Here is an 18,842-nt window from a genome sequence, read left to right as displayed (position 1 = left end):
TCCCAGTCCGCCTCATGTGTCCTCCGTCTCCCAGGCGCTGCCAGGGCCCGGCAACCCTCCCCACTGCCCCGCAGCGGACCCGGCCCCTCAGGGGAGAGGGTGTGGGCGAGGCCCTCCAAGCTTGGGCATGTTTGATCGGGTGCCAGGGCGCTACCACTTTGAACTGCAACTTCTAGGACACACCCCAGGGGCCCGCAACAGGACCAACAGGGATATTTTCTGTAATTTTCTTTTTTATATATAATTTCTTTGTTAGAGTCCACTCTGACCTACGCAGCCGCCACTGATCCGCGTCACCTTCTGGCTCTGCCTGGCCCCATCGCCGCCACCGCTGGCTAGCCTGCATCCTTCTCAGACAGCACGTCCACAGCCCCAACCGTTCCTCGACGGCTTCGTCCCTGTCCACGGAACACGTTTCCGGCTCTGGCCCTGGCTCTCAGCTCTGGTCCCACCACAGGGGCACCCACCCCGCCGCCGGCCTGCTGTCCCAGAGACCCCGCAGAGCGCAGTTTGCTAATCCCGGCTTCGTCAGTCCCGCCCCACCCGCCCCCGCCTCTTTCTGACCCTGGCCCTCCCACGCAACCCTACCCTCCCTTCCGGGGTGACCCGCAGGGGTCCCGCAAACAAAGATGGATGCACGTGTGTAACGGAGGGGTAGGTGCTCAGCCAACGCTGGCCCCGCGCCACCCCCTCGGGTCTCCAGCGCCGACCAGGAGAGTCTCCAGCGCGGACCAGAAGACTCCGGACCCCAGCCGCCTGGGCGGGGAACAGAAGGGCCCGGGCGGGGGGAACCAGACCCCCGTCTGCGGGGCGCTAGGCGGGCGTGGGGGCCGGGCGTCCTCCCGAGCTCCGCGCATGCTCGGCGCCCCCCCTCCCACGCCCGCAGTTGCCCGGCCCCGCCGCCCCGGACGGACGGACGGACTGACGGACGGATTGACCTCCTGAGCGGTGCCCAGCCGGAGAGGCCGAGCCCAGGCCAAGAGACCCGCCGCCTTCTGGGGGCGCTGCCCTGGAGGGCTTCTCGGAGGAGGCAGCCTCTGGCCCGCAAAGCGGCGGCAGGCAGGGCCGCTGGGGAAAGAAGGGGCGCCGGAAGGCGGGCGGCGGAGCCCAAGGAGGGCGGGAGTGAGGCTGGGGGCCCGGGTAGGGGGCAGGGGCTGGGGGCCTGGGCGGGAGCCAGAAGCGGGGCGCCAGGGGCTGGGGATCTGGGTGGAAGGCGGGGGCCTGAGTGAGGGGCCGGGGGCCTGGGCGGGGGCTGGGGACCTGGGTGGGGCCTGGCCAGCCGCGGCCTCAGAGAAGCGCGAGGGCTGGCGCAGGCGGCGGGCGGGGGGCCCCCCAGGAGGTGCTGAGCCGGCGGGTGGCGCTGCCACCTCCAGGGCGCCCAGGAAGAGGAGCCGCCAGGGCAGGGCGCCCGTGACCCGCAGCCCTGTTAGTCCAGTCGCCCTCCTCGGACTGGGTCGGGCCCCGTACTGCGGGGGCAGGAGAGCCTCCTGTCGCCGCCCCGCGGGGTAAGTTAGGCTCTGGCACCTCGGGCTGGGGGACGCAGGGAGGGCTGGTACTAGGAGGTCACAGCACTCTTGCCCACGGTGCCTGGGATGCCTGTGAGCACAGACCCTGAGGCCCCTTGAGGGGGCAGGACCGCCCCGATCCTCCGGTCCCTGCGAGTTACGGAGGAGGGGCTGTGGGGGGCATGCTACGACAACCTAAGTCGTAACAGAGATGAGGAAGAGGGCGGCAGGAGCCGGGAGGGAACAGGGCCTCTTTTCTGCAGGCTCAGATATGACAGTCCGGCTACAAGGGAACAAAGTGGCAATAAATCCCTGACGCGCTAGTGGCAGGAGACGGGAAACATTCGACAGTCTTAATGAGTTATTATAAGGTAGGTTAAAGGGCGGCCTGCCCACGCCATGGCAAAAAATAGAGTAGGGGAGGGGATGAGGGCTTGGGTTGCAAGTTTAAGTAGTGGAGGTACAACAGGTCTCATTGTCACGGTGATATTTCTGCCAAAACTTGGAGGAGGTGAGAGAGGGAGCCACGTGGTTGTGTGTAGGGAAGAGCCAGTGCAAAGGCCCTGAGGCAGGCATAGCCTGGCAGTAGGAGGAACAGCAGTGACGGGGTGGATGTGTTTGGAGCAAAGGGAGCAGGGGGAATGGAGGACTCAGCCAGCAAGGGCCTGGTGGCCATGATGAGGACTTCACGTTTACTCTGAGTAGACAGGCACCCGGGGAGGGCTTGGAGCAGGGTGGGACAGGACAGCGCTGCCTGTTAGAAGACTTCCTTAGTTGGCAGCCTGAGCGGCCCTCCAGACATCTGGGTCTCCTCAGCCCCAGAGACGGCCATTGCAGGGGAGCTGCTTGAAGGGCTTTGCTGGGCTGGCAGCACTGAGGCCTTCCCTGACCCGTGGGAGCTCCCAGGCCGGACCTGGACTCTGGGTTGGGCCTTCCTTCTGCCCGGGCTCTGGGTCCTCAGGTCCCCGTCCCTGGGCCGTCTACCAGCGGGCATCAGGTGACTAGGGCCACAGGCCAGGGAAGGCAGGTGGGGCTGGGAAGAGGCTTCGGGGTCTTGAGCTGCTGGACCCCAGATGGAAGTCTGCCAGGAAAGAAGGCCGGCCTCCGCGGCCCAGCCTGTGGATGGAAAACCCAAATTTTTGACCTGGCCGGGTGGGATTGCTGACTCGCAACTCCTTGTTTATTTGTTTTCTTTTCTATTTTTCCGGGGTTATATCGCCATCCAGTGGTATTTTGAAGGAATCAACACTGAGATGCGCTTTGGCTCTTGTCAGTTCGCTAGAAAGAGCGCAGGCTCCCTGTCCCTCTCCTCCCCTCCTCCCCTAGTGGAGCTGGCCGCGTGCGCAGGTTCACTGCAGACTAAGGTGAGCGGAGCAGAGGTGGGAGAGGCCTCTCCTTATCCGTGGGCGGAGGCGTCTCCGCAGACGTGTGGACCTACCTGGAATTGAGGCTGTGCAGGTAGTGGGGTCGGGCCCCTGATTCTCTGGTGTCGCCCAAGTGGATGGGGCCCTTTTTGTCTAATGAACCCTCACATTCACACCCGGAATTGTGTTTCAGGGAAGTGATCTTCAGGGCCTGGCAGGCCTCATCTTTCAGCTCGGCTTCTACTCAGTGGCCCACAAAGGTCTTGCCAGTCCCGCTGGAAGAAGCTGCTCTCCAGCATCTGCCAGCATCCTTCCAGGTCCTTCCTCATGCGTCACCCCGTTCCTGCCTGGGGGCTGCTTCTGGAAAGCCCTTGGTCAATTTAAGCTGTTACTTGGCAGTAGGGTCTGCTAGGACAGGGCTTGTTGTGTCTTTCTTCCCAAGATTTGAAATGACCTTTATTCCAAATAAGATCACACTCACTGGGTAAGGACGTGGGCATAAATTTTGGTTGGTGACCACTCACCCACTACACCTAGTCTGTGCTTATTCAGCCAAGAGCTCAACTGAAGCCAGGCAGCCCCACACTCACTTCAGCACAAGAACAGTGACTTTGCTCTTCCGTTGCTGATGAATGAAAATGCCTCCCAACTGCCAGGAGAACTCCCAGGAAGAGAAGGCCTCCTCCCAATCAATGGTTTAGTGCTTAGTGCTTGTGTGGTAGGTGGCCAGGGCCAGCTTCGCCGGTGGATGACCAAGGCTCAGAAGGGCCCCAGACTTCATTTAATGCTCTACAGTCACCGTTGTGAAATTCCTAATGATGTGTGAACAAGGGGCCCTGTGTCTTCGTTCTGCCCTGGGCCCCACACATTACATAGGCTGCTGGGACGATTGGAAGCCTCAGCTCTCATTGCCCTCTGCACCTCCAGACAGTGGCAGACTCTGCAGTCCAGGAATGCAGTTGGTCAGACTGGCCATTTGCTTGAGGATCCATGTGATGGGACAGGTTCCTTCCTCCCTCGGGGAGGGAGACTTGCTCCCTGACCTCTGGCTGGCCTTCCTGGAACACTGGAGAGCCTTTGCCAGTCATGGCTGGGCATCGGAAAAACATGTTCCCTTGCTCTTCTTGGGGTCATGGACTTCCTGAAGCTAAGTGACACCTGGACTGTGCCTCCAGGGAAGTCACAGAGCAGAGCGTAGTCTATCAGTGTTCCCTATACGTTGTGCTTTGTTTAACCCCACCTGCTTTCTGCACTTCTTTTAGTGCAGATGTGTTGATGAATTCTCATAGCTTTCATGTATCTCAAGATGTCCTTATTTCACCTTCGTTCTTGAAGGATGGTTTCCCTGGATGTAGAGTTCTGGGTTGAACTGGTTTGCTTCCAGCACATTGTGAAGCTGTTGTTCCACTCTCTCCTGTCTTCCACTGTTTCTGATGAGAATTCCGTTAGGATACTCATCTACATCCCCCTTTATGTAGTCGTTCTTTCAAGTCTGCCTGCTTTCCGTATTTTCTCTTTATCCTTTGTTGTCAGTAGCTTGACTGGGGGTTCACTGGCCTTCTTTAATCTGTAAATTACATCTGTCACCAAATTTTGGAGAATTTCAGCCATTATTTCTTCAAGTACTTTTTCTTCCCCATTCTCTCTCTCCTCTCTTGGGATTCCGAATACACAAGTGTAAGGTATTTTTACATTGTCCTACAGCTCACACAGGTTCTGGTTTTTTTTTTTTTTTCAATCTTTTTTCTCTTGGTGTATCAGCAAGGATCGTTTCTATTGATGTATCTTCAAATTTGTCATTCTTTCTTCTCTCATCTGCAATCTGTTACTAAGACCATCGAGTGAATTTTTCAATTCAGATATTGTGTTTTTTCAGTCATAGAATTTACAATCGGTTCTTTTCAGTACTTTGTTTTTATCTACTGAGATTTCCTGTTTTTTAAATTTGTTATGAGCATTTTTCTGCTTTTAAGCAAACTTATAGTAGCTGCTTTGAAAACATTGTGCAAATTACAGTATCAGGGTCATCTCAGGGCTGGTTACCCTAGAGAGCTTTTTTTTCTCAAATACAAGACATATTTTCTTGTTTCTTCTACTAATTTACCATTTTCTGAGCAGCATTCGCTGTGCCCTTAGCTGTGCCCATTCTCCCAGGAGCCTCACAGGGAGCTGCTATCACTGTTCCATGATGAGATTTTCAAGGTTTAGGCTATCTCAGATTCAAACACACTTCGGGTTCTTCCAGCAAACAGCAGCATTAGTCTAATAGTGGCTTCCTCACCTGGGGGTCCAGGAACAAAAGGCCACACACTAGGGGGCTTACAACAACAGGAATTGATTCAGCAAGACATCATTTTTTGGCCATCTCTCAGTCTTAGTTTTTGATTATTGTTGCCATTTTCTTTTGCATGCTCAGATTTGTGGGAAAATTATGAGCATTGTGGTCAGCTACTGTTGGTCCCACGCCATTTTATACTAGAATTTTTCATCATCTTCTTACTAGGGCAGCAGAAATGAAGATTTTTCACAAACGATCTCAGGGGCCAAGTGAGAAATCATAGCTAATGGCCGGCACACTTGCTAGCATAATAGATCTAACATCCTAAATGAAGTTAAAGGAGATGTTTTGATAATTCATCACCCCCCCCGCCCGAGTCTTGTCATTGTTAGTGGCCATTGAGGTGACTCTGACTCATGGTGGACTCCGACTCCTGGTGCCCCCATGTGTGTGAGAGTAGAGCTGAGCTCCGTACAGTTTTCAGTGGCTGAGTTTGCAGAAGTAGATCGCCAGGTCTTTCTTCCGAGGTGCCTCTGGGTGGACTCGAACCTGCAACTTTTGGTTAGCAGCTGAGCACATTAACTGTTTGCACCACCTAAAACTTGGCAACCTCACCATGGCTTGCAGCTGTGGTATAACTTTGCCCTCAAGTGGGTCTCTCTGTGTCTGTCCTGGTCGGATGAATTTAGAGCCATTTTCAAGACAGAAGAGAGGCTTGTAACGATAAGTAATTTGCAAAAAGTCATATAGCTAATAGGAGGCTCTCTGTTAGCAGTTTCCAAACCATGGGCATCTAGGCTTCTAAATATAGGAGGGTCGAACTGGTCAGAGTCACCCTGAGTTGATGTGACGTCCTGTTGGGTGTGGGGCTGACAGGAATTTAGCCCTGGTTCTGTTCTGGCCCATAAACTGTTGTGGTTGTTGGTTGCTATTGAGCCGGCTCCGAGTCATGAGACCCACTGTCTCAGCAGGTCCCTAGAACGGCTGCTGTGGGGAGAGCTGTGGTGGGCCCTCCCCGCCCATCTGGCACCACTGAGGGCCAGAGACGTGCGACGGCGTGCTGCCCCTATGAATCACTTCGCTGCTGGCTTCCCTAGAGGGCTTGTGTCTGCGTTTCCTGGAGCTGCCGTAACTAAGTAGCACAAAGTGGGGCTTTAAAGATCAGAAGTGCATCGTCTTATGGTTCTGGAGACTGGGAGTCCGAGTCCGGGGTCTCGGCTGTGTCCATTCTTTCTGAGGTTCTGAGAGAGAAAGTGTGGCGGGCCTCCCTCCTGGCTTCCGGGTGTTCCCCACAATCCTTGGTGTTTCTGTGCTGCTTGTAGATGTACAGGTAGTCCCTGACTTGCAGCGGGCCTCCGTCTGGCGACCCCATCGGAAGTCGGTTCTAACGTAAGTCAAATACGTCTGTTTTTAGTTTTCGTCATTACTGCCTTTTATTATCAGTATCTTTATAAATCCAATCTTTGAACACCTGCGAGTGAACATCTGAGAATGATAACATAAGCAAATTACACACTGCAACATTATATGTAGTCCATATTACTAATGATAAGATATTAAAAAAAAAAAAAAGACAATCATAAGTGCAGTTCCTGGTAACTGGAAAGTCGGGGCCTACCTGTATCTTCACATGGTGTCTTCTCCCTGTGCGTCTCTCTGTCTCTTCTCCTTGTTTGTAAGCACACAACTCAGAAGGGATTGGGACCCACCCTACTTAACTGATAACATCTACAAAGACCCTATTTCCGGACAAGGTCACATTCACAGCTACAGGGGGTTAGAACATCACCATATCTTTTAGGGGGATACAGTTCAATCCATAACAAACAGTCTAACGCCTAGAATTCTCCAGCAACACTCCAGCCTCTGCCTCTGTGGTCACATGGCTGTCTTCCCTCTGTGTCTCTCCTCCTCTTTTATAAAGGCACCACTCGGGGCCCACGCTACTCCAGTATGCCCTATGCGAACTGATAGCATCTGCAAAGGCCCTATTTCCAAACAAGGTCACATTCACAGGTGTAGAGGTTAGGACTTCAGCATGTCCCTCCACACATGACCCCTCACCAGGCCTCCACACACAGATACACGTCCCAACACATCCACATCCTTATACACACATCCCTTATACACACATCCATAACACGCACACACATCCACACACCATACACGTTCACACACATACCACACCTACACACACATGTTCACAAACATTGGCTCCTTCTTACACTGTCACCAAAGCACTACTTTTCTCTAGACCATTTGACCAAAAAAAACTAAACAGCATTTTGTGAAACCAAGCCTCGTCTCACACCCAGTCCTTCTCGCTTTCCTCAGCTCCTCAGTGCCCTGACCATGGCAGCCAGACCCAAGGTAAGTCAGCTCCCTGCCTCTGGGCGGTGCCCTGCCTCCCTCCGCACCCCACCTTGGGAGTCTCCATCTGCTGCCTCCTAGACTCTGCCTATCCCAGTGGGGGTGAGCTCAGTGCCCTTAGTGTTGTTTCCCCTTACTGAGTTCCAGAGACTAGATTTCCTGACTTCCATCAGCTCCACTTTCTTCAAGAGAGCGCTGCTTGTTTCCCTGCTCTTCCCTGCCTGCTGAGTCCCCGCTCCCATGTTTGGTTGCTGCCTGCGCATCCTGGGACCCACAGGGGTAATTTCCCTGCAGCCACGGGAATGGCTTCTTGTAGGTGCCAGTGTCATTTGAGGACGTGGCTGTGTACTTCACGAAGACGGAATGGAAGCTCCTGGACCTCAGGCAAAAGATCATCTACAGGCGGGTGATGCTGGAGAACTACAGCCATTTGGTGTCACTGGGTAAGGGACACACACACACACACACACACACACACACACACACACACACACCAGGCCCGCCCAACTCTGTCTCTGGACTCACAGTCTATTTCTGAGTTTCCTCATGGGTTGGTTACTATAAGCCCTCCTCCATCGGACCAGCAATGCCTTGTAGGCCAGCCTTTGTCTCAAGTGGACACTTTTTTTGGTAAAGACTTAGGTAGATGTATAGGCGTGTCAAGTTCACTGTTATTACCCCATCAGACTTATTTCCATATGTTTGATTTCCTAGGGCTGCCATAGTAAAGTACCAAAGTAGATCCAAGAATAGAAATGTGTTCTCTCACAGTTCTGGAGGCTAGTAGTCTGAAATGCAAGGTGTTGGCAGGGCCATGCTCCTTCTGAAGTTTCCAGGGGAGGGTCCTGCCTTGTCTCTCTCGGTGTTCCTTGCTGTGTGGATGTATCTTCACATGGCTCATCCTTCCTTTCTGTCTGTGTCCCTTCTCTTTTAAAAGGACACCATTCAGCTGGGATTAAGACCCACCCTACTCCAGCAGGGCCTCATGTTAACCTAACTGATAACATCTTCAAACATGGTCATGTTCACGGGTACAGGGGTTAGGACTTCAACATATCTTTTTGGAAGAGACAGTTCAACCCCATAACATCATATTAAACCATTGGTTGACTAAACGTCTTTGTAACCAAAAATAGGTGCAAATTATTCTTGAATGTTTATGTGCAGTATTTGAGTCAATTCATTTTTACAGAGGTTACATTTTACATTCATATCATGTCATAGAGCATAGCATCAGGTTTTTCTTGCATCAAGCCCTTGGAGAAATCCACAAAGGAGCCAGGCAGCTGCTCTCCCTTCCCTCTCCCCACGCAGCCCAGGCTTCCATCTTTACGACAAAGTGAAAGGAGCCGTTAAACAACAGAGACCAGGATCGGGAACTGGAGGCTGGGCAGGATGGGGCCAGAAGCAACGGAGAGAGTGGGCAGACACTGAGAAACTCAAGCAATAGGTGGTATTTTCAGGTGGGGCAGTGAAGCTTGGAGAGCTTAAGGGACTTGGCCCACCTCCTGCAGCTGATGAGTAGTGGGTGCTAAAGAGAAAAGTAACCCCGCCTCCCAGGCACGTCCCCTCACCTCGCCCATGCATTCCCCTCTCTGTACATTGTCCTTGTGCCAGCTTGGTTGTAAAATTCTGAGCAGGCTAGGCTCTGGCCATTGCGCACACTGCCTTCAGGGTTCCAAGCACTGCTCGGTTTCTTCCTTTCAACTGACCCTCACCAGACCCGTGTAGGGTTACTGGAGGAGTTCTGGAATCTTCTGTTGAGTTGGGTGTAAGAAACAGACCCCATACTGCATGGCAAAACAAGGTCCTTAGGCCTTCAGGGCACAGGCAGCCCCCCGGTTCTGACCAGAGGTGGACAGCTGTCAGTGTCCTGATACTCCCCAGGCCTTGTACCCTGTGGAGTACCTGATCCAGCCCTCTTCGCTTTGAGGTGTCAACACAGATGCCCACTTCTCAGAAGCTTTCTCCTCCTTGCAGGTCTCTTAACGACATCACTGTCCTCTCTGCCCAAACTATTGCTCAGTTAAGACTCTGTATGCCTACCCAGCCCCTGTATTCTCAGGAATCCTTCTCTTTCTTTGAGGGACTTGCCTGGTGGCACTTTCTGAGAGCTCTTTCTCCTCTATTACCTGAAGAGACTAAGGCTGACCTGCATTCATGTGGAATTCTATCCTTGGCCAGAGTGGTCCTGACCCTCTTCTTTGCCGTTAACAGGGTTTTCACTTTCCAAGCCGCACCTGGTGTCTCAGCTAGAGCGAGGGGAGAGACCGTGGGTAACCAACACCCACAGAATGGAGACTGGAGGCATTCCTGGAGGTGAGTCACGCTGAAAGAGGAGGGCATGGCACCTGTGTGGGGAATTCTCTTTAGTGGTAGGTTTCAGTCCCCCGAGGTGCCCCCGTCAAGGTACCAGGGCAAGGGAAGCCTCCCTCTGGTTGTCTCCTCATGGTTGCATCTTCCAAAACACCCCCTGCCCCCAGTCTTCCTGCCATCCCCATTCTTTCCAGCTCATTCCCACTGCCTCCTCTTTCACCATCTTCTCTGCCCTCCTTGAATGTTTTCTCCTCTGTAACCGTCTTGCTCCTTTCCCCATGTTTTCATTTCCTGGTTCATCTCTCCTTGGCCAGTGACCACCCTCGCCTGGTGTGAGAGCAAAGATGGAGAGCAAGACCCTGAATATAGAACCAGGGAGGGGGTAACACTGGTTGGTGTTCTCTGTCTTTACAGATGACAGGAGCAAGATGTCTATTTCAAAGCAGAAACATTCTAGAAAAGAACTCCCTGGGGCTAGTCTTCAGGGTGGCAGTGAGGGTCAGTTAACAAGGCTGCAGGAGAAAACACGTGAACCAAAGCAGAAACACACGCGTTCTCTGAAGACATGTCCCAGGAGGAGGAACCCTCCCAGGGAGAAAGGGCAAGGCAGCTCCAAGAATGAGGGACACTCAAACGTCACTCGGCAGCGGAGAGCAGCCACAGGAGAGACAACTTCACAGAGAAATAACCGCAGTGGCTCTAGGCGAGCTCCAGCCCTCAGACAACAGCGTTCAAAAGGCAGAAACAAACGGCACTTATGCCAGCAATGTGGGAAATCCTTCAGCCGGAACTCCAATCTCGTCAAGCATCAAATCGTCCACAGCAGTGAGAAGCCCTTTGCCTGCTCTGAGTGTGGGAAACTCTTCCGGCGCAGCATTGCACTCCTTGAGCACCAGCGCATCCACAGCGGCGAGAAGCCCTATGTATGCGGCAAGTGCGGGAAGACCTTTACTAGGAGCTCCAACCTCGTCAAACACCAGATTGTCCACAGCGATGAGAAGCCCTTTGCTTGCCCCGAGTGTGGGAAACTTTTCCGGCGCAGCTTCACACTCCTGGAGCATCAGCGCATCCACAGCGGCGAGCGGCCCTATGAGTGTGACGAGTGCGGCAAGGCCTTCAGCCGGAGCTCTAACCTCATCGAGCACCAGCGCACACACCGTGGCGACAAGCCCTACGTATGCAGCCAGTGCCGCAAGGCCTTCAAGGGCGTGTCCCAGCTCATCCACCACCAGCGTGTGCACAGCGGCGAGCGGCCCTTCAAGTGTCAGGAGTGCGGCAAGGCCTTCCGGGGCCTCTCAGGGCTGAGCCAGCATCGCAGGGCCCACAGTGGAGAGCGGCCCTATAAGTGCAGCGAGTGTGGGAAGGCTTTTGGTCGGCGCTCTAACCTTTTGAAACATCAGGCAGTGCACAGGGGCCAAGGACCTCATAAGTGTCAAGATTGTGGGAAGGTGTTCCGACGCAGGATGACCCTTCTGGAACACAAGCGCGTCCACCAAGTCGAACGGCCCTACAAGTGTGAGGAGTGCGGGAAGGCCTTCCATCGGAGCTGCAGCCTTGAGAACCACCAGCGCGTCCACCACAGCCAGGAGCCCTTCAAGGGGAATTCAAAACGCAGCCACCACCAGAACACTCGCAGTGGGCGGGAGCCTTTTGAGGGCAGGAGTGGCAGCAAAGTTGTTGCTCAGGGCACTGGGGCCTCCCCTGCCGTGAAAAGGCGAATGGCAGACCCTCACCCTGAGAACGACAAACATCAAGAAGACTCCAAATGCCAAACTGTGCCGTCCTCCACCAACGACTCCACCTCGGACCGGAAGCGCTAGGTCTAAGATGAGGGACCTCCACCTTTAAGGGTAGAACTGAGACCCAGCAATTGCAGCGAAGACTCATCAGCAAACCGGACGGCAGGGTCCTGTTGTGTGGGCACAGGTGTGTGTGTGTGCATGCGCAGGTGTGCCTGTGTACACACAACTATGTGCGTGCGTGTGCACGTGTGTAAATTAATTTGTCATTGGAGTTATACCGTGTGTGGGTCCGGTGACTTTGAGTTCAGGGAGGCGTTAGTATTTTCAGGTAGAAAAAGCCTATAAGTGGAAGATGTGGCTTCACCGTGATGTCCCCTGAAATTAACCAAGAAACTCTCTGGAAATGGACATGGGCAAATGTGTTCCTGGACTGCATCCACCACCTGCCCTGGCCTGTGTGCCTGAGGTGGCATCAGGACACACAGAAGGCCATCAACATACAGGCAGGAGGACCGTACAGAGCAGTCAGTGGTCCACTTTTTGCCCTCGTGCCTGAAACCCCCAGCCTTCTGTGAGTACAAGGCCTTTCTGCCAGTGCCCCCAACCCCCATCGTCTTGGAGCACAGAGGCTTCTCAACGTCTCCCCCCAAGACAGGCACTCTTTTGCTCTGGTCCCTGGCAGGAGTGGGCTCCAGGCAAGACATGGCCACATGGCAATTTGCCACTGCTGCCCTGCTGGCTTTGGTCTCCTCCCTGCTTGCTAGCCCAGGCCTCTTGTCCCTCAGCACTCCCAGTGAGGGCTCCCCAGCCTCTCAGCTCCCCACCCTCAATGCCTGAAACTTCAAATGTGTCCACACCCCCCTTCAAGCAACCTCCCCATGTTGCTTGTGACCATCAGGAGGGAAGGTGGGTCAGGACTTCGTTCTCCTGCAGGCGGGCGTCTGAGCTGCATCCTGGGCTGCAGTAGAGGGTGCCTGCCTGCAGGGAAGCTCTCTTAGGACCTGGCTTTCCATGACGTTTCCTGAAGGATTGGAGGGTCAGTTGCTTTGAATGTTTTTCCTTTCAGGTGTGATGTAAGTTGAAAATGGAGATTTTTTTCTAGATGAGCGTATCAGGAAATTGCTTCTTAAATATTACCCCCTCTGAGAAAACTCAGGCAGGAGAAAAGTGGCCACTCCCGGCCCCACACCCCATGATTGTGGCAGCAAGCCTGGCCCCTCTTCTCCCCGCAGTGATACAATCCACCCTCTCTTCACCCTCAACCCCTTCAGCTGGCATAGGAGAAAGCTGTGGCCGCCCCTGTCCTCTTCTACCCATGCTGTCCCTTGGCACTCAGCCAACGTAGTCTGCTCCCTATCTCCTTGAATCCCTCTCCACTCCCAGGGGAGAGCTGGGCTCAAGGCTTTGTCCTACAGGCTGCCTGAGGGCAGGCAGATGGTCAGCACGATGGAGGCCATCCACTGGGTCCCCCAGGAGAATAGGACCAAGGCAAAGCCAGCCCTTTCCCAGTCAGATGGGGAAGATTCAAAGATAACGCCGATCGGGACTTCCGAGGATAGGGTTCTGTACCCTACAGTGCTTTTTTTTTTTTTTTTTTTTTAATGTGGTAAAATATACAGGGTACCTTCTGAGCATGCTGCTTGGAGCACCAATGACTAAGATGAGTCCAGAAGTGAGATGTATATAAAATGATTTTGCACAGTTGTCAATTATAGAAAATTCTAGAATCCTTGTAATTTTCTCTTAACGCTTAATCTCTTTCAATGGGTCTCTATCCCCTCGTCCTATAATTGCCTTCTTGTCGGTAAGCCTGAAACTGCATGTCTTGTCCGCCCTTGTATTCCCTGTGCCAAGAAGAGTCTCCGCACTTAGAAAGTGTGGGCTACATGACTATTGTCCTCCTAATGAATGGACCTCCTGTAAGAGATCCCTGCGTGTGAGCTGTGATGGAGCGGCCCAGGGAGAGCCCTCCCGCTTAGCAGAGGGCCAGCCTTGTGATGGGGAGGGGGATTCAGGTCTGTACCGCAGTCCGCTCCAGCCTCATCTTGAGCAAGTTGAGAGTATTGGCAACTTCAATTTTTCCAGTAGATTACTAAGCACTAGAAACACGCCTTTGAAATCCATGGTGAGGTCACTGGGAAGTTGCATTTCTCTAAGAAGCAGACACTCTTTGCTAGGGCAGGTGACACTGGCAGGAGGCCAGGTGACACTGGCAGGAGGCCATGAGCTCAGGCTTCAGTCTCAGGTTTTTCAACAGTGGCCAGACGGGGATTGGAAAAACAGTTGCTACATGATTCAAACCCAAAAGAGACCCAATTTGTGCTCTCCAGCGTCTGTCTCAGTGGCTCCAGGGAGTGAATGATGGAGCTCCCCAGGGCCAAGCACTAGCCAGCTTTAACTAGAGAAGAGTTGGGTCTCCCGAGTAGAATTGAATTCCTTTGTTTTAATTGAGAAGCTAAATCTGCTTTTGATGTTGTTGCTAGTTGCCATCGCATTGACTCTGACTCATGGGGATCCCATGTGTTACAGAGTGGAACTGTGCTCCATAGGGTTTTCTTGGCTGTGATCTTTATGGAAGCAGATCGCCAGGCCTTTCTTCCATGACACCAGTGGGTGGGTTCAAGCTGCCAACCTTCAGATTAGATTAGATTGTCTTTAGGCTTAACTCGTTGTGTTGTTAGTTGCTGTCTGGTCAACTTTGACTCATGGCGACCCTGTGTGCAGCAGAACAAAACGCTGCCTAGTCCTGTGCCGTCTTCATGGTCATTTGTATGCCCAAGACCGTTGCTGTGACCACTGTGTATTTTGAGTGCCTTCTAACTTAGGGGCTCCTCCTCCAGTGCTATATTGGACAATGTTCTGTGGTGATCCATAGGGCTTTAGTTGGCTGATTGCGGAAGCAGATCGCCAGGCCTTTCTTCCTAGTCTGCCTTAGTCTAGAAGCTCCACTGAAACCCGTCTACCATGGGTGACCCTGCTGGTATCTGAAGTGTCGGTGGCATAGTGTCCAGCATCACAGCAACGGACAAACCATCACAGTAAAACAAACTGATAAGATGGGTGGTGGAGACCTAATTTAACTCCTCTTTATTAGGTTTTTGCTTCAATGCTATTATGAATGTCATTTCCGTCTAGTCCCGGTAACAGGTATGCGAAGTGAGCCGAATGGGTGTTACATGGAATAAAAATCAGTGAGTGTTGGAAAAGATACTTGTGTTTTTATTTCAAAAGTACCTTGAAATTGGGTTTCCTGTTGCTTTTGGTTGGACAACAGGAATGTAAATGTTTAGACTACGGGGAAAGTCTTGCCCGCTTTCCACCCCGACCCCAAGAACTCTCTGGATACCAGGCTGGGGCTGGGAGGACACGGCTGACCAGCCCCGTCACACCTCCAGACTGATGGCCCACTTCAGAGATGGCCCTGCAGGAGGCCCAGTCAGCCCTGAGTACATCTGGGCCTTTGGACCATTTGATCTTTGGACCTTTGAACACTTTTGAAGAAGCCATTTAAATGCTCTGGTGGTATCTGCAACTGTGAAACGTGACAGTTCCCAAGTACTTTGGCTGCAGACAAATAAGGACAGCCTAAAACTGCCAGTGTGGAAACTGGCTCTCTGGGAGAGACGGGCTATTTTGATGGTTTAAACTAAAAGAGTTGGGTTAGAGGTTGGTGTGCATGCGAGCATTCTGATGTTGACTGCTCCATGCCTTAGTCGAACAGAATCACAGAGAGAGGAGGTCAGGGTTCAGAATGCCAGGAGCGGGCATCAGTATTGTCTTAGTTTCCTAGGGCAGCCATAACAAAATATCACAGTGTGGGCAGCTTTAAAGAACAGATGTTTATTATGTCAGCACCAGAAATCCAAGTGAAGGCATCAGCCGTGAAAAGGACATCCATCCCTCCCTCCCTCCCTCCCTCCCCTACTGGGGGATGCTCTGGGCTGGCGAGGCCAGTGGTCTGCCCTCCTGGAGTTGGCCTTCTTCCTGGTGCAGACGTGAGCGCAGGGGAGGGGTGGATAGACAACAAATGGGGAGGGGGAGTCTCCTGGAGGAGGGGACAGTTGAGCAGGGACCTGACTGAGCAGTCCAGTTGGAGGGCATCACAAGTGCAAAGGTCCTGGGGCTGCCAGAACAAAGGACCACACACTGAGGGGGGGCTTACAACAGCAGAAACAGATTCTCTCACAGTTCTGGAGACCAGAAGTCCGAAATCAAGATGTCAGCAGGGCTGTGCTCCCTCTGGAGGCTCTAGAGGGGGATTCTTCCTCTCCTTCTCCATCCCCTGTTGGCTCCTGGTGTTCCTTGGCTGTGGCTGTGTCATTCCCATCTCTGCCTCCACCTTCTCCTCTGTGTGTCTCAAATCTCCCATCTCTGCCCACGGGGATGAGAAACCCACCAGAGGACCCCCTTGCCCTCCCTGGGTGGCGCAAATGGTTTGTGCTCGAACCCACACCATGGCACCACGGAAGAAAGGCCTGGTGGGGGATCTGCTTCCATCAAGATCTCAGCCATTGAAAGCCCTGTGGAGGCGGAAAAATGCAAAGCAGAATGTCACATTCTGGCTGCAGACTTCCTGGAGCTATGGAGGCTGGAAGAACCCCTGCAACTATTGCCCTGAGATAACCTTTAAACCTCAAAGCAAAAATACCCCCTCAAGTCTTCTTAAAACCAAGCAATAGTTTAGTTTAGCTAGTAAAGCATGTCTGCCTTGAGCGTGGTGCTCTTTTAAGATCTATCTATATGGGATGAAATCGACAACAACAACTAGAAGGATTAGGGGGCAGGGAGTTTAGGTTAGTGAGGGAGGAATAGTTTGGAGGAAGCGGGTGAGAGTGGTTGTCGACAACAACCTGAAGACTGTCATCAATGTCACTGAATCTTACATGTAGAAACTGTTGAATTGCTGTCTGCTCTGCTGTGTATATTCTCAACAACAACCATAAAAATAAAATAAATTATTTTTAGAAAGGAAAGAAAGACAACCCTGTGCAGCAGTACCATTCTGACACACGTGGGGTCACCATGGTAACTAACAACAACTTGCCCTCTCTGCTCCCTCCCTGGCACTCCACCAGCCCAGGCTCTGGAGGGGCAGAAGGAGCAGGAGAGGCGGAGCCGGGGGCCCCAGGCTGTCTTGGGGTGGTCCTGACCAGCAGGCAGACGGGCAAATCCAATGTTTTAGAATTGAACTGTCCCTAGTACCAAAAGGGAAGAGCCGTTCTCCCCCCATCTCTTGGAATGGTTCCATGAGAAAACCAGCACTGGGGAGGCTTCCTCTGGCCCTGCAGGATGTCTGTAGACCCACTGAAAGGCACAGGAGCCTTCAGCCAGCCCTCTGGCCTTGGAGTGTTTTCTGAACCACCTCTGCAGTGTAAGCTCCCCTCTCCCAGAGAATCTAGCCATCCGGCTCTGAGCGGCATTTGCCTGATTACCAGGCAACTGAGTTTACCTGGGAGCGTGGGTAAGACAGAGTGGATCTGCCTGGCTAGGGCATCTCCCTAGCCTGTGCGATGTACATCACAGCCTGAGTCACGCTTCTTCACTAATCACCCATCTCAGGCTTTGTGGGGAGGAGTCTGGAGGTTGGGAGCAGGGCCTTGGACAGAGGGAGGAGTCTGAGCTGGAGGACTTAGAAAGAGTGTGGCCCCTGGTTCCACTCACTGACCACCCTCCTGGCCTCCCTGGTCCCCCGGCCCCCAGACAGGCAGAGCCCTCACTGCTTGGAGGCTGGGGCCTCATCTGGAACTGGCCCGCTCAAGCAGCCAGGGCTAGGTCCTGAGAGCGGATAGAAATGATAACGGAAATGATTGAGAGGCTTGAAAAGGGAGGCACCTGGATTGAGGAAAACCAACCTCCTTAGACGACAAAGCTCCCAGAGCTCCTAGGCTAAGCAGAGCATCTACTTTCAGACAAAAAAGAATTCAGAGTGGCCCAGCCTCTCCGCGCAACTCCGGAAGCTGGAAGCTGGGGAACGTTGGCTGACCAGCAGGGGAAGGAAAATGAGAATTCAGAAAATCTTATCTACTAGAAGAAAATCTCCTAGAAACAGGAATCTGGCCAAACAACACCTGAGACAGAGTGGAGACGTCAGGACAGGAAAGATGGAGACAGAGGCAGAGGAAACAGTGGTGGGGTTGGCCCTGCAAAGTGCAGGTGACTCTAAGCAGACACCGATGGCATGGTTGGGCAGGTGCTCTGTGAAAAAGCCCAGAGAACAGAGATGCAAGCAGGGACACGGCTACTAAAAGTATACAGACAAACTGTTAGGCGTGCAAGAAGACCCTGGTAACTGCACGTCTGGTGGGAGTTTTGAATAACGTCATAGAATTAGACGGATGTAGTAGATGAAAAACAAGTGAAAACATAAAAGACTTGATAATACAATTGTCAAGCCAGGTTTCAGAGATATCTAGAAAAGCCCACAGCGCTTAAGGAGCGAGCTCTGCACAGTTTCAGTCTGCGGAACATTTACAAAAGTTATTTATGCATGTGGCCCCCAAACGATCTTAATTTGAAAAGATACTTTAAACAACACATCCTCAGATTTTTATTCAAGACAATTAGAGATTCATTATAGAAGGTGGTACAAAATCTTAAGTTCCCGGAAATTCAGATGTACTCTACTGTGCAACTGGATCGGGGAGGGAATCCAAAGCGAAATCACCAACTGTCTGTAAAGCAACACCACCGCCCACCGGCAATCACGAAGGTGGCGTGGGACCAGGCAAACTTTCCTTCCGTTGTAACTGGGGTCGCCATGAGTCGCAGCCAACTTGAGGCCCTTTGAATGGGTGCCTTAATCATCCAAAAAAGGCAGGTGGCAAAGAAAGCTAGTCTTCATCTTAGGAAATTCAAAAAAAGAAAATAGGTGAGATTAATAAAGACAAAAGCTGAAGTTAATGAAGCTGGAAAAAAAAAAAAAGGAGAGACAATGGAGTCACCAGGGTGGTGCCTGCCGCATAGGGTGACACTGTCAGAGGGAGTGACACCAAAATGACTGTGTATAAAATTTTTGTGCAGTATTTCAACAGAAATTTATTATTTCTGCTGTAGTTAGTTCTAACAACAAAAATATTCTTCATAAGCCCAGCTTCCATGTATCAAGATACGTACGAGGCTAAAACTCTATGCTTATTTACTTTTTGAACCTTTTTTCTTCTAATGTGCTCTGGTCAGAGCTGTCATTATTATCCAGTGACAATGACGATTCAAATCACCTGGTTTCTTCTGCACGTGGTACAAGCATGTGATGGTGTTTTCGGAGCTG

The 18,842-nt window shown here is 52.5% G+C and overlaps 1 protein-coding gene across 7 annotated transcripts; it reads left to right on the top strand.

Annotated features, from left to right (window-relative positions):
- Nucleotides 1–1,280: 1,280 nt before the first annotated feature.
- Nucleotides 1,281–15,449, top strand: ZFP92 (ZFP92 zinc finger protein). Of its 7 annotated transcripts, none has more exons than XM_049872747.1 (9): nucleotides 1,281–1,505; nucleotides 1,769–1,876; nucleotides 2,732–2,963; nucleotides 3,063–3,186; nucleotides 6,470–6,536; nucleotides 7,482–7,517; nucleotides 7,834–7,960; nucleotides 9,735–9,836; nucleotides 10,248–15,448. In XM_049872747.1, exons 6-9 carry the CDS (start codon nucleotides 7,500–7,502, stop codon nucleotides 11,651–11,653), a joined length of 1,653 nt encoding a protein of 550 aa, XP_049728704.1. In that variant the 5' UTR covers nucleotides 1,281–1,505; nucleotides 1,769–1,876; nucleotides 2,732–2,963; nucleotides 3,063–3,186; nucleotides 6,470–6,536; nucleotides 7,482–7,499; the 3' UTR covers nucleotides 11,654–15,448. The 7 variants fall into 7 exon arrangements, with proteins under 7 accessions (XP_049728704.1, XP_049728705.1, XP_049728706.1 ...); XM_049872748.1 differs by having other exon boundaries at nucleotides 6,119–6,536; XM_049872749.1 differs by having other exon boundaries at nucleotides 2,832–2,963; nucleotides 3,063–6,536.
- The last annotated feature ends 3,393 nt before the right edge of the window (nucleotides 15,450–18,842 follow it).

This window comes from Elephas maximus, chromosome X (genome assembly GCF_024166365.1).
Source record: "Elephas maximus indicus isolate mEleMax1 chromosome X, mEleMax1 primary haplotype, whole genome shotgun sequence".
In the NCBI taxonomy this organism is placed as follows: domain Eukaryota; kingdom Metazoa; phylum Chordata; class Mammalia; order Proboscidea; family Elephantidae; genus Elephas; species Elephas maximus.
Note: the sequence above shows the minus strand (reverse complement) of the source record. Positions and strands in the feature narration are given on the sequence as shown.